Source organism: Triticum urartu, chromosome 3A (genome assembly GCF_056163025.1).
Source record: "Triticum urartu cultivar PI428250 chromosome 3A, HENAU_Tu73, whole genome shotgun sequence".
Taxonomy (NCBI): domain Eukaryota; kingdom Viridiplantae; phylum Streptophyta; class Magnoliopsida; order Poales; family Poaceae; genus Triticum; species Triticum urartu.
This window is the reverse complement of record NC_141875.1, coordinates 55,910,292-55,924,791: the sequence shown is the minus strand read 5'-3', so window position 1 is coordinate 55,924,791 and position 14,500 is coordinate 55,910,292. Positions and strand designations below refer to the sequence as shown.

The 14,500-nt window shown below is 52.5% G+C and overlaps 1 protein-coding gene across 1 annotated transcript; it reads right to left on the bottom strand.

Annotated features, from left to right (window-relative positions):
- Positions 1-3,901: 3,901 nt before the first annotated feature.
- Positions 3,902-4,306, bottom strand: LOC147978509 (uncharacterized). The gene has a single exon (XM_087514772.1). The coding sequence runs from the start codon at positions 4,304-4,306 to the stop codon at positions 3,902-3,904; it is 405 nt and encodes a 134-aa protein (XP_087370898.1).
- Between the last annotated feature and the right edge of the window lie 10,194 nt (positions 4,307-14,500).

The following is a 14,500-nucleotide window of genomic DNA, read 5'->3' as shown; positions in this document are numbered from 1 at the left end:
TGCGGTTTGTGGCCGGGTCAAGTACATGGCCGCTTTGGGAAGACAAGTACTTAGCCGTTTGTAGAGCGTAGGAAGTTAAGTTTTTAGAAATCGGCCGGCCGGCTGCTCAATAGCTGGTCGGCAAGGCAAGGAGCCGGCTTGGCCTATGCGAATGCTTTGGTCCTTAGCCATTTTTCGTGTGGGCACCGTTTCCTGCCTTCAACTCTTGCCAGCCGGACAGTCGCGCTGTGAGCTGCGGCTGATGGCAAGAGAGGGCCTAGGTACCGGCACACTACTTGTCCGACTGCATGAAGCATTGCCATAGTACAAGGCGGCAAGCCCCCGGGCCAACTGGTCGAACCCGGTGCCAGACAGAAATAATGAAAAGACACATTCATAGGTACAGAACTGATCATATAGATTAAGAGGGTAGCCCCCGAGTGCTCCTCGAGGGACCCGATGTCTTAGTGCTTAATACAAAAGGCAGCATGGTACATACTGCATCAACTGTAAAATCTTCGGAGGAGGTTTGCATTCCATGGACGCTTTGATTCCTTGCCAGAGTCGTCTCTCTTGCATGCTCTGGGCTTCTGTAGATCGATCAAGTAGTAGGAGTCATTGCCCAATGCTTTGCTGATGACGAAGGGGCCTTCCCATGGGGCCAAGAGCTTGTGCTAGTCGGCTGTTTGCTGGATCAGCCAGAGCACAAGGTCTCCCTCTTGGAAGGATCTTGGCTTGACCTTCCGACTGTGGTATCGGCATAGGCTCTGCTGGTAGATGGCAGGCCGGCTGAGTGCTAATAGCCGGCCCTCTTCCAGCAGATCGACGCCGTCTTCTCGTGCCTCCTTTGCTTTCGCTTTCGTGTACATGGTGACACGAGGTGAGTCGAACTTGATGTCAGTTGGGATGATAGCCTCGGCCCCATACACAAGGAAAAAAGGAGTGAAGCCGGTAGATTTGTTCGGCGTGGTGCGCAGGCTCCAGAGGACGGCCGCTAGCTCGTCGATCCAGCAGCCGGCCGACCGCTCAAGAGGCTCGACCAGTCGGGGCTTGATGCCGGAGAGGATGAGTCCGTTTGCTCTCAACTTGGCCATTGGACTGCGGATGGGCAACGGACGCTAAGTCTAGTCGGATGCCTTGCGTCGCGCAGAAACGAGCCAAAGCTCCTTTAGCAAAATTGGTGCCATCATCGGTGATGATGCTGTGCAGCACACCGTACCGGACGGTGATATCTGCGATGAAGGTCACAGCAGTCGGACCATTCAACTTCTTGATTGGCTTTGCTTCAATCCATTTGGTGAATTTGTCCACAGCGACAAGCAGGTGGGTCATGCCACCGCGTGCTGTCTTGAATGGTCCCATCATGTCCAACCCCTAGACGGCAAAGGGCGAAGCGAGGGGGTGGTTTTGAGTGCAGAAGCCGACAAATGTTGCTTGGAACTGAACATCTGGCACCCTTTGCAATGCTTGACCAACTCCTTGGCGTCTACCAAAGCAGCCGGTCAGAAGAAACCATGGCGAAAGGCTTTGGCGACAAGGGATCTGGAGGCCGCGTGGTGGCCGCACTCACCTTGGTGGATATCTTTGAGAATTACTTGGCCCTTCTCTGGCTCTACGCAGTGCTGGAAGACTCTAGTCATGTTGCGTCTGACAAGCTCTCTATTTACTATCGTGTAGGCTCCTGCTCGGCGTTGCACTTGCCGGGCCGAGATCTCATCAGCCGGCAGCTCTCTGTCCACCAAAAATTTGAGGATGGGTTGTGCCCATGATGGTGCTTGAATTTCTTCTACTGCCACTATGGCCCTTGTACTAGGGTGGTTGGGATGGGAGGTGGCGGGCTGGCTACTAGCTTGCTGCATCGTTGAAGTCTCCGGGCCGACTGCTGCAGCCCCCGGGCCGAGTTGTGAAGTCCCCGAGCCGAGTGCGACTGCCGCAGCCCCCGAGCTGCTTGGTGAAGTCCCCGGGCCGGCTGCTGCAGCCCCCGGCCGGGTTGTGGAGTCCCCGAGCTGGGTGCGACTGCTGCAGTCCCCATGCCGCCTGCCGAAGTCCCCGAGCCGACTGCTGCAGCCCCCGGGCCGGGTCAAACTGCTTCGGGAGGAGTTGGCATGAAGATGGACTCGGATTTTGGAGAAGGCTTGATTGACGACTTGCGGAGGCACTAAAGGGAGACGCCGTCTGGTATTGCTTGACGAGTGGAGCCGATCCGTGCGAGAGCGTCAGCTGGCTCGTTTTCATTTCGTGGTACGTGAAGGAACTCGCACCCTTCAAAATATCCGCTGAGCTGCTGAACAAGGAATCGGTAACTTGCCATCAGAGTGCGCATCTTCGATCCATCAAAGTGCATCCGCCAATGGGTGGAGTCTGGAGCTGGCGGCAGGTACTGAGTCTCAGCCCAGTCGACGAGGAAGTCGGACAGTGCTTGGGACTTGATGGCGGTGCTTGGCTAGTAGAAGATGGTATGAGGGGCCAACTCGATGGCCCATTTGGCCACCCGGCCAGATGCATCTCTGTTGCCAATGATCTCAACAAGTGGAGCAGTGCAGACAACAGTGACCAGGTGCTCTTGAAAGTATGGCTTCAGCTTCTTGGCCGCAAAGTGCACGCCGTAGCACATCTTCTGGTAATGGGGGCAGTTCTGTTTTGAGGTCGATAGTACCTCACTTAAATAATATACATGCCTCTGGACCGGCTGTGCCCTGCCGGACTCTGGGCGTTCTACCACCATGACAGTACTGACCACCCGGCTGGTGGCGGTAATGTAGAGGTACATGGGTTCCTTATCAGCCGGAGCCACCAGGACAGGCGGCGTGGTCAAAATCTTTTTCAACTGGAGAAAAGCTTCGTCCGCCTTGTCATTCCACTCGAAATGAGTGGTTTTCTTCATGAGCTGGTACAGGCGAAGAGCCTTCTCACCCAGCCGACTGATGAAACGGATGATGGATGCCAAGCAGCCGGTGAATTTCTGGACATCTCTCAGTTGGGTGGGTCTCTCCATCCTCTCGATGGCCTTGATTTTCATAGGGTTGCACTCAATGCCGCACTCTGAGACCAGGGAGCCAAGGAGCTGGTCGGCTAGTACTACAAAGACGCATTTCTCTGGGTTGAGCTTGACCTGAAACTGGCGTAGATTTTCAAAAGTTTCCTTAAGATCTTCCAAGAGGGTGCCGTGCTTCTCCGTCTTCACCACAATATCATCCACATAGACATGGGTGTTTCTACCGAGTTGCTTGAGGAGGCACTTCTGCATGCAACCCTGGAACATGGCACCGGCATTTCTCAAGTCGAATGTCATGGTCAGGTAGCAGAAGGCTCCAAATGGTGTGATGAAGGCGGTCTTCAGGCGGTCTGCCAGGTTCAACTTGATCTGATGATATCCTGAGTAGGCATCCAAGAAACTCAATAGCTCGCATCCAGCTGTGGAGTCTATCACTTGATCAATCCGAGGCAAAGTAAACATATCTTTTGGGCAAGCTTTGTTGAGACTGGTGTAATCAATGCACATGCGCCACTTGTTATTCTTCTTCAGTACAAGGACTAGGTTGGCAAGCCATTCTGGAAAAAACACTTCCATGATGAAGTCAGCTTCTAGAAGCCGAGTTATCTCTTCACCAATAATTCTTCTCTTTTCCTCTGACAGTCGGCAGAGGGGTTGTTTGACTGGCTTGGCATCTGCTCTGACATGTAGCTTGTGCTCGGCGAAATCCGTTGGAACACCCGGCATGTCCTTGGGAGACCATGAGAAGATGTCTCGATTCTCACGGAAGAAATCGACAAGCTCGCTTTCCTATTTGCTATCAAGGTTGGCACCTATGACAGCAAATCTCTCCGGGTGCTCAGGATCTAAAGGGATCTTCTTTGTTTCTTTGGTCGGCTAGAAGGACCACTGGGTCTCTGACTCTTTGGGTTCTAGTGACATGTCCGGCTACTTGCCGGCCATGGCCACCACCTGGTCGAGGAGCTTCTTCTCAGCAGCGATCACAAGGGACTCGGCCAATCGGCTGCTGGCCGCAGCACAATCGGCCGACTTATCGTAGTCCCTAGATATCGTGATAGTGCCCTTGGTTCCTGCCATCTTCATCTTAAGGTAAGCATAGTGTGGCACCGCCATGAACTTGGCTAGAGCCAGCCGGCCCAAGAGTACATGATAAGGGCTCTCGAGGTCCACCACCTCAAACCAAATTGCTTCGCGACGGAAGTGATCCTTGCCTCCGAAGATGACATCTATCTTGACCTTGCCGATTGGTGAGCAGGACAGGCCGGGCACAATACCATGGAAAATAGTCCGGCTGGGCTGGAGCTGCCTCTCTTTAATGCATAACTTTTCCATGGTATCGCGGTATAGAATGTTGATGCTGCTGCCGCCATCTATCAGAATTCGGGAGAAACGAGCAGCTCGCCTCTCTGTTGCAAGGGTGGCATCTAGCACCAGAGCATAAGAACCCGGAGAGGGCATCACCTCCGGGTGGTCTGCCCAGCTCCAGCTGATGGGCTTCTCAGACCAATGCATGAATTTGGGAGCACTTTATGCAACGGCGTTCACCTCTCGGTGCTGCTGACGCCGGCTGCGCCGATCGTCCGCCACGCTGGTGAAGACAACATAGGCTCCATGCTCTTCGGGGTAGTCATCTTGAACGGCGCCGACTGCTAGACGGGCCGCTGGCTGCTGAGGAGGAGGCTATGGCGGGCCAGCAGGCAGAGGGGGCAGCAATCCTTCGCCCTTGGAGATTCGGGTGAGCCAATGGCACTTCCGGATGGTGTCGTTGGATGGCTTCGCGCCGCTGCGGAACTTGCAGGGAGCATCAAGGGTCTGCTCGTAGGAGAAGGCGGGTAACCAAGCAGGCTTGCCGCCCTTCTGGCGCTTGGGGAGTGGTTGTCCTTCAGGTTGTTGGTCTTCGACTATTGCCACTTGTCGGTTGGTGGAAGCCGGTTGCGGGGCTTTGCGCTTGTTGCCGTTCGGCTGCTGTCACCGACTGGTGTCGACAGCCGGCGTCCTGGGAGCCGGAGGGAGCACTTTCCCAGAGGCGTCCACTCGGGGCTCCGGCTTCATGGAGGAATCGGCAATGGCGTATTTGTCGGCTATGATCAACAGCTCGTCGAGTGTAGCAGGCTCGTCGCAGAGGAGTCGGTGCTTGAGGAGGGTGCCCTCTCGGCACCCAGCAGTGAAGTACTCAATTGCTTGGACCTCGTGCACCCCTTCGCAAGAGTTGCGTAGTTCGGCCCACCGGGTCAGATAGTCGTGAGTGGACTCGTCCGGGCCTTGAACGCACAGCGAGAGCTGGCGGGGCTTGGGAGGCCGTTTTTAGGTGCTGGTGAAGTTGCGGATGAACACTTCGGTGAAATCTACCCAGTTGTTGATGCTGTAGGGCTTGAGGATGTTAAGCCCCGTCCGGGTTGTGCCCTGGAGCATGAGCGGGACGTATTTCATGGCAACGTGCTTGTTGCCGTTCTCTATGCTGACGGCGGTGGAATAGTCCACCAGCCGATCCTCCGGCTTCACGGAGCCGTTGTACTTGGGCGTATCTCTTGGAAATGAGAACCCTTTGGGAAGGGCTCATCACGAATGCGAGGGCCAAAACAAGGCGGACCCATTGCATCTTCTTCTAGCGCCAAGGATCGAGCAAGGCGGTCGATCCGGTTGCGGGCATCATTCTCTCTGACTCCTTCTCGGCGGCCTAGTCGGTCACCCAGAGTTGGGTGATCAACAAGCGGCGGGGAAATGCGCCTCTCCCTTCGAGGAGGTGGAGGTGGCGCATGGTCGCCCCATCGTTCTACTGCTCGTGGGCGGCTGTCTTGGTCGCGCTCGATGGTGATGCGAGTCCGGTTGCGGCTAGTAGCCGGCTCCTTGTCTCGTCTGTCGCGGGCGTCGTTTGTCGGCGTCCGGGAGGTCGCACCATGCTCTTGCGAAGGGGCGGGTTCTCAACCCGCTGGTTATGCTCTTCCACGTGACAGACGACTTCTTTTTGCGCGGCAGCCGCGTCAATAAGCTGTTGAACGTGCTCCGTCATGTAGCGACACTCGTCGCCCTCCAGACGGTCCAGCTCATCAGCTGCCGCCTGGGCGGCTCGTATGTTCTCCATGGGCGTGGCCTAGACAGGACGCTCTGCCCCAAACATGCTGGCGACGGCACCGCCTCGCTGCCGGATCGTGCCCACGCGGTTGGGTCCACCAGCAGTCGGCGTGCCGCCTACAGCGCGGTCGATCTTGCGCTAGAAGGCTTCGGAAAGGCGTCTCATTGTAGCCAGTTTCTTGGCGTTCTCAACGAGCGAGACGCGGCAGGCTTCCAGCGTCTCGGTGTTGGCGTCTGCATCGATGGGCGTAGACAGGTCCTGCATTGCCACCTGCAACGGGTCCTGGGCCGCTCCGCCAGAAGCGTTGTCGTGGCTGATGATAAGCACCTCCGTGACGATGCTGCCGCCACTCTCCGCGCACGGGAGTGGATCGTCGATGACCACCACATTGGTGGGGAAGGAGTCGAAGGAAGCCGTGTCGGTGTCGACAAGTATCGGATCGGTGGAGCCAACCGATTCTAGGTCAGTGGCGGGCTCGCTGGCGATGTGAAGCTTGCCGAGAAGGTCCATGAAGCAGCTCTCAGAGCTGGCTGCTGCCGCGTCGGGTGCGGGCTCGGTGGAGAGGCGAAGCTCGCCAACAAGATCGGCGAGGTTGGCTGCTGCGCAGGCAACTTCGGCATCATGCAGTGCGTCGGCGCAAACGCCATCAGGCGAGTCGGGCTAGCTGCACTCGTGAGGGAGGAACAGGGTTCCGTGCAGAACAGATCTCCGGACGACGGTGCACCTAGCCCCACAGTGGGCGCCAAATGTCGGGGGTGTCGTGCGACATATGCCAACGGATGGCTTATTATGGAGGGGGCTAATAATACATCGTCGGTGCCAGAAAACGGGATAAGGCGCAAACATGCCCGCCGGCGAATCTTACCGAGGTTCGAGGCTCTCCTAGGAGATAACACCCCTACTCCTGCTCTGCGGGGCTTCCGCATGACCACTCTAGCAACAATGGTGGCTACAAGCTTGCTCCTTGAGCTGTTTCTTTATAGGGAGAAGAAGAACAAGGCTAGCCCTAGCTTACTCCCTCTATATGTGTGTGTGGGTGTGTTAGGGTCTTAGTGAAGCTAAACCCTTTGCATGGGTGCCCTGGGGGGTTTATATAGGCCTACCCCAAGGGTACAATGGTAATCCAGCCGGGTGGTGGTCCCAGCTATCAGCGCTGTGGACGTCGGCTTCTCCGCCGGCCGCTGGGGCCCACCGCCTGGTGGGTCCCGCCGGCTGTCTCGTACTGAGCCGACAGGCCGTGCCCACCGCTTGCGGGCTCTGCTGGCTGCTTAGTACTGCAGCAATGCCATTGATGACGCATGCTCTGTCGGGGAGGGCGTGGCTACAGTACTCGCTGCCTGGCGGACGTTCACTGTAGCCACTCCCCATCTCTTCTGATTAATGGTGCACAAACTCTGAGGGAAGGGGAAGGCCGCCTGCTGGGAGTCGGCCTCCCTCCAGCCGGTTGGCGGATCTCGCCGCCTTCTGGCTTCTCACAATCAAGTAGGGTCCGCCGCCTGCAAGCCGTACCGACAGTCCGTAGTGGAGGCATGGCTAGTCCTGCCATGGATGATGTCATGGGCTGCGTGGCAACAGTGCCGCGCCGGGCAGAGGATGTCCGTCCGGTACGCCGCACTGTGGCCACGCTCCTCTCGGAATTCGGGGGTGGCAGGCTGCACTGTAGCCACGCCCCATCTCGTTGTCTTAATGTGGTGCAAACTTCAAGGGGGTGGAGGGGAGTCGCCTCCTAGGAGCCGGCCTCTCTGAAGGCCGCCTGGTAGGAGTCGGCCCTCCTCAAGGCAGTCTTCTAGGAGCCGCCGCTCTCAAGCAGCTGGTCATTTGGACCAGCCGGCCTTGAGAAGGCGGCCTGTTGTCTTCGAGGCTTGAGGGGCGTAGCTGGCCCCGATGTCTCGAATCGCCATGGGGAGCGGATCAGGCTACCTATGGTCATTTGCTCCGACAAGATGACATTAGGGTTTTGGTTGATTTGTGTCTTAAGGTGTTAATCTAGTACGAACTCTAGGATAGATCGAACGGAAAGAATAGCTTCATGTTATTTTACTACGGACTCTTGAATAGATCGATCCGAAAGGATAAATTTGAGGCGGTTTCGTACCCTACAATAATCTCTTCGTTTGTTCTCCGCTATTAGTGACTTTGAAGTGACTCTTTGTTGCATACTGAGGGATTCTTATATGATCTAATTATGTTATTATTGTTTAGAGAACTTGCACTAGTGAAAGTATGAACCCTAGGCCTTGTTTCAACGCATACTGTTTTCGCTCACTTTTATCATTAGTTACCTTGCTGTTTTTATATTTTCAGATTACTAAAACCTATATCTACCATCCATATTGCACTTGTATCACCATCTCTTCGCCGAACTAGTGCACCTATATACAATTTACCATTGTATTGGGTGTGTTGGGGACACAAGAGACTCTTTGCTATTTGGTTGCAGGGTTGTTTGAGAGAGACCATCTTCATCCTACGCCTCCCACGGATGATAAATCTTAGGTCATCCACTTGAGGAAAATTTGCTACTGTCCTACAAACCTCTGCACTTGGAGGCCCAACAACGTCTACAAAAAGAAGGTTGTGTAGTAGACATCAAGGCGGTGGTTACCGCCAGCGATGCCGATGGCGGTGGTGTAGTCGGTGAGCCAGTCCTCCGGCTTCACGGTGCCGTTGTACTTGGTGGTGTCGCGGGGGAGCGTGAACCCTTTACTAAAGGGCTCATCCCAGATGCGTGGTCCGAAGCACGCCGGCCCGACAGGGCCGCTCTCCTCCGGCTCCTCGGTGAGGGCGAGTCGGTCGAGGCGGTGGTGGGCGTCGGTGTCGTCGATGGCGCGGGGGGCCAGCCGGTCGGTGACCGCACCGCGGGCGGCTGGATCGACCGCAGTCGGGCGTCGGCCGGGTTGGAGCAGGGGGTCGAGTCGGCGTCGGACCTCCAAGACCGGCTCGTCGCCCAAGCCGCCGGCAGTCGTCGGGGCAGGGTTGCACCGGGTCCGGGTGCGACCAGAGTGCGCCTCGCCGGGTGACGAAGACGCCGTGTTCTGATGATCGCTGGGTCCGTTGTCGCGGAGGGAGCCGGATCCCGCCGGCTTGACGAGTTGTTTGAGGCGGTCCTGCTGTGCGTTGGCCGCATCGAGAAGGTCGTTCACCCGCTTGAGGCGATCCTTCAGCTCCTCGCACACGAACTGATCCATACCGACCGCAGCCGCCTGGGCGACGCGCATGTTCTTCACAAAAATCTCGTAGACGGACGGGAGGGTGTCGAAGGCGCATCCGATCACGCCGCCCCGGGCCCGCACATCGGTGACCCGGCTTGGCTCGGGCGCGTCCGGCGTGAATCCGTAGACTGGTGGCTGCAGCTCGGCTCCGGCCCGCTCGTCGGCTACTGGCCCTCCTCCCTCTTCTCCCGCCTCGGCGGCCACGCCAACATGGTGCAGTTCGGCGGCGAGGTCGTCAACACGCGCCCCTCGGGCTCCCACACGCCCACGCAGATGGGGAGCGGCCAGTTCCCGCGCGAGGGATTCAACCGCGCCGCCTACTTCCGCAACGTCCAGGTGGTTGACTGGGACAACAACCTCTGGGGCAACTACTTCTACTACGGCGGGCCGGGCCGCAACGTGCACTGCCCCTAGTACGTACTGATCCTCGCGGGTGCCGGAGAAGAAGGAGATCCATCGATCTTCTACTTAATTGAAAGAAAAAAGTACTGCTGATTGATCGTTAATTCTTACTACTACGTACGTACGTGATGAGCATTGCCAAGGGAACGGGCAGCAACAGCATCGATCCTATATATAGCTAGCTAGTGGTTTATCGATCGGGTTGATACATTTTTTTTTTAAGAAAAGGAGGATGACCCTCGGCCTCTGCATCTGAGAGATGCATACGGTTACTTTATTGATTATTCTCGAGGACCTTACAAAGTGTTACAACAATAAGCTTGAATCCGCCATCTAGGCAACATATGCCGCTACTCCTATCCATATGATGAAGGGGTGCTAGCTGGGCCACTACCCAGACCACTCACCTAATCCTAACATTAAAAGCCGGAATCCCCAGCCTAGCCACATACCGGGTCTGGGGCATAAACCGGTCTGACGCACTCACAGGTGTCGTCTCCACCATCTTCCACTGGTCCATCTCCAAGCAGATTGAGGTGCCAACCTTGGCAGGCTCCTCCGCCATCAACGCCACCATGACGCCAAATGACGACCACCACCTACGCTAGAACATCTCCAAGCAAACAAGAAAACAAGGAAAGCCCAAAAGATATAAGGGGGCACTCTGAACTTACAACACATCGGAGAGCTAGTTACAAGCTACTAGCATAAACCGATGACCGCAACCCTCAGGCGCCAAAGACACAGGAGGAATGCCGCTGGGACAAACACCAAGCCGGCCACACCATCACGCGCCAAGAACGTCTAAAGGCTGCAGGAAAGCCGCCGAGCAACAACAGAGAGGCGGACAGTGGGACAGCGAGAGGCACTGCATCTGTTGCCGGCCAAAAACCCCACCTTCAGCAGCCCTACGCCCGAAACCACACTCCCCAGACAACGCCTCCATGGAGGGAACGACACACATGGCGCCGCCGCTGCCCAATCCTGCCGGATTTTGGGTTTTCACCCGGGAGAGGGAACGGAGGTGGGGAGAAGGAGACCACGACATCGCCTCCAAGAAAGAAACGTCGCCCAAGGCCGACGTCGATGCCGGGCCGAACCAGTCAGCCAGGGGTTTCCCCCGGTCCCGATCTGCAACACCAGCCCCAAACTCCACCGGATCCAGCGACCAGCCGCGGGAAACCAAGCGCAAAGGGGGAGGGAGCGAATTGGGGACGGCAAACCTCCAGATCTGACGAGGAAGAGGAGGCCTCCACGCTGTAGCCACCGGCCGCCGACGCCCCACCGCCCCCGCAGTCGAGGACGCCGGCCAGAGCCCTCCGCGAGCGCCGTTCAGGGCAAGAACGGCGACGCCATGCCGGCAGGGGCCGCCGCCCCTGGGATCCAGATCCTCCGCTGCAGGAGCGACGAGGGCCTCGCCGCCACCGTCACTAGCGGCCACGCGGGCTTGCCCGGCGACCACCTCAGGTGGCGACGAGGAGGGACAGGAGGGTGGGGGAGGCGGCGCTTGGGAACCCTAGCCGCCGCCCGAGTCGCCCGGTCAGGCGATCGGGTTGATACATATGTCGCGCGGCGCTTCTTTTGATGTGGTTGAGGCTTTTTTCTTTTTCTTTTGAGCTACGTAGCGTGCATACGTGAAGAAACTGACATATATATAGAGAGAGAGTGTGTGTATTGTGGATTTGTGATCCTCTTATGTGTAGTACGTGTGTTGTACCATGGTGTTTCTGGTTATACATCAAGCTATAGTTGATGTTCAAAGAGGTAATAACACCAGCGGTGTCTAAACTTGCTATTGATGTTTACTTTGGTGTCTAAATTTGAAAAATACATCAAACTGGTTCTATAACTCGGTGGTATGGTTCAAATACGGTTCAAATGCGTATGTATTGTTAACTAGACATGCCAGCTGGCACAGGTCAGTGCCGAGACAGACCGGCATGGAAAGAGTGCGTGTAAATGACCATCGGGTCCTACATGTCAGTGGACAACTAAAATAAATAAAAATGAAGAACAGCAGATTTGAACCGGCGATCTGTGCGCTGCGAAGGACCTACACAAACCACATGACCAGGGTAAGTAAGTTGACTGTAACACATCGCTAACCTTTATCTAGCGAACTAGACTGCAATCAGTGCGACCAATTTTCCACATGCTAGTTATTTTTCGTTTTTAGAAAAATATTAAAACTATAGTCACAATATTAAATAAATAGTTAATGACCCCTCAATTTTTTAAAATATTCACAAATTTTAAATAATACAAAATAATTAAAAAATGTTTCATAATATTTGTAAGCTTTCACACATTTAATAAAATAATTTTGCAATTTTTAATAGTTATACATTTATGAAATGTTAATCAATTTTCAAAATATTCATGTTTTAAAACATATCATGTGGTCCTTTTTTAAAATATTGGTTATTTTTCCTTTTTTGACGTGTGGGTTTCTTTTTCGCTTTTATTAGTTCTAAAACTTATGCAAATTATTCTAATGGTAATAAAAATAAATCTAGAATCTTCTTGTCTCAGAACTAATATGCGTAAAAAAATTATTTTCAAACACATTAATGTAATAAAAATATATTTACGTATTATTATAAAGTCAGTTATTTAAAAGTTTTTTAACTAGACAAATGTATGTATAGTTTAAAAATTGCAAATTTAAATATAAGAATGTATAAAATCCTGGAGGAACACTAGGCCATTGTTTATTTTCTGACACATATTTTAATATTTATTTTTATTAAAAAATATATCTTTTGACAAACACATATACTTTTTTAAACAAGTGAACACTTTTTAAAACTAGAAATACATTTCCTAAAAGCATGGACACTTCATATACTACCTGAATATTTTGCAATTTCTAAAATAAAAAAGCCAACATGTGGAAAATGGGTGCACTAACTGCAACACATTTAACTCCACGGCTGTATCGGATATATAAACCGTTGTAGTGCATAAAAGACTAGAAAATTGTATGGGCGTATTGGTTGGTGCATGTCCTTCGCGGCTCACACAGGTCGTCGGTTCGAATCTTGGCTTTTCAATTTTTTAGTTTATTTCAACTTTGCACTGACAGGTGGGACCCGATAGTCATTGAGACACACACTCTTCATGGCAGTATGTCCCTGCACTGCAAGTGGGGCCTGCAGAAAGACATGAGAGATCCCCTTGTACAACAGATTGCAGAAAAGACCAATGCATTCTCAAATTATTTGCTCCTTCTGAGCTAAAAAACTCCCTGCGGAGCAAATGGTCGAGCTGGCCGTAGGAAGGAACAAACTAAAACATGCCAAAAAAAGTGCATTGGTAAAAACAAAACAAAAAGAAAATATACGAACAACCAGGACGGGGTTAATGGTTTAGGAGCTGAGAGAGTTGATGCGAGGGACAACCGGAGAAGCATACCTAGCAGAAATTCGCATCTGCTTTTCCAAGATGATGTGCTGCTCGGTGGATGATCATCATCATGCATCCACTGTAAAGGTCCTCGATTTTTATATGCATTCAGTTTCTGCAAGTTCAAAAGGTAGCTCTATATAATCACTAAACAGAAGCACTAACCTGATACTGAATTTATAAAATAAGTGCAGACCCTTTGTTGAGTCCTCTGCAATCTCAATATTCTGGATCCAACTAATGTTCTTGTCTTGCCCTGCAAATATATACATGATTCGATCTATTTTTAGAAATTAGGATTTCTATTTTCTATGCGATCCACATAGAACATGAGGAATCACCTAAGCTTAGCTGCTGTATCAGACCCGGAACATTCACTAATGCAGTTAAATATCTGTACAAATATAAAGAACATGAACTTACAACTTCATGGTTCAGTATATGAACTAAAGGCAAACCATGAACCACGTCCAGCTCCTCGCTCTTGCTACGATTCGTGTTCGAATCTTGGCTTTTCAATTTTTTAGTTTATTTCAACTTTGCACTGACAGGTGGGACCCGATAGTCATTGAGACACACACTCTTCATGGCAGTATGTCCCTGCACTGCAAGTGGGGCCTGCAGAAAAACATGAGAGATCCCCTTGTACAACAGATTGCAGAAAAGACCAATGCATTCTCAAATTATTTGCTCCTTCTGAGCTAAAAAACTCCCTGCGGAGCAAATGGTCGAGCTGGCCGTAGGAAGGAACAAACTAAAACATGCCAAAAAAAGTGCATTGGTAAAAACAAAACAAAAAGAAAATATACGAACAACCAGGACGGGGTTAATGGTTTAGGAGCTGAGAGAGTTGATGCGAGGGACAACCGGAGAAGCATACCTAGCAGAAATTCGCATCTGCTTTTCCAAGATGATGTGCTGCTCGGTGGATGATCATCATCATGCATCCACTGTAAAGGTCCTCGATTTTTATATGCATTCAGTTTCTGCAAGTTCAAAAGGTAGCTCTATATAATCACTAAACAGAAGCACTAACCTGATACTGAATTTATAAAATAAGTGCAGACCCTTTGTTGAGTCCTCTGCAATCTCAATATTCTGGATCCAACTAATGTTCTTGTCTTGCCCTGCAAATATATACATGATTCGATCTATTTTTAGAAATTAGGATTTCTATTTTCTATGCGATCCACATAGAACATGAGGAATCACCTAAGCTTAGCTGCTGTATCAGACCCGGAACATTCACTAATGCAGTTAAATATCTGTACAAATATAAAGAACATGAACTTACAACTTCATGGTTCAGTATATGAACTAAAGGCAAACCATGAACCACGTCCAGCTCCTCGCTCTTGCTACGATTCGTGTTCGAATCTTGGCTTTTCAATTTTTTAGTTTATTTCAACTTTGCACTGACAGGTGGGACCCGAT

Excerpts from the sequence above, each read along its gene's own strand:
- LOC147978509 (XM_087514772.1), bottom strand. The coding sequence starts at position 4,306 with ATGGAAAAGTTATGCATTAAAGAGAGGCAGCTCCAGCCCAGCCGGACT.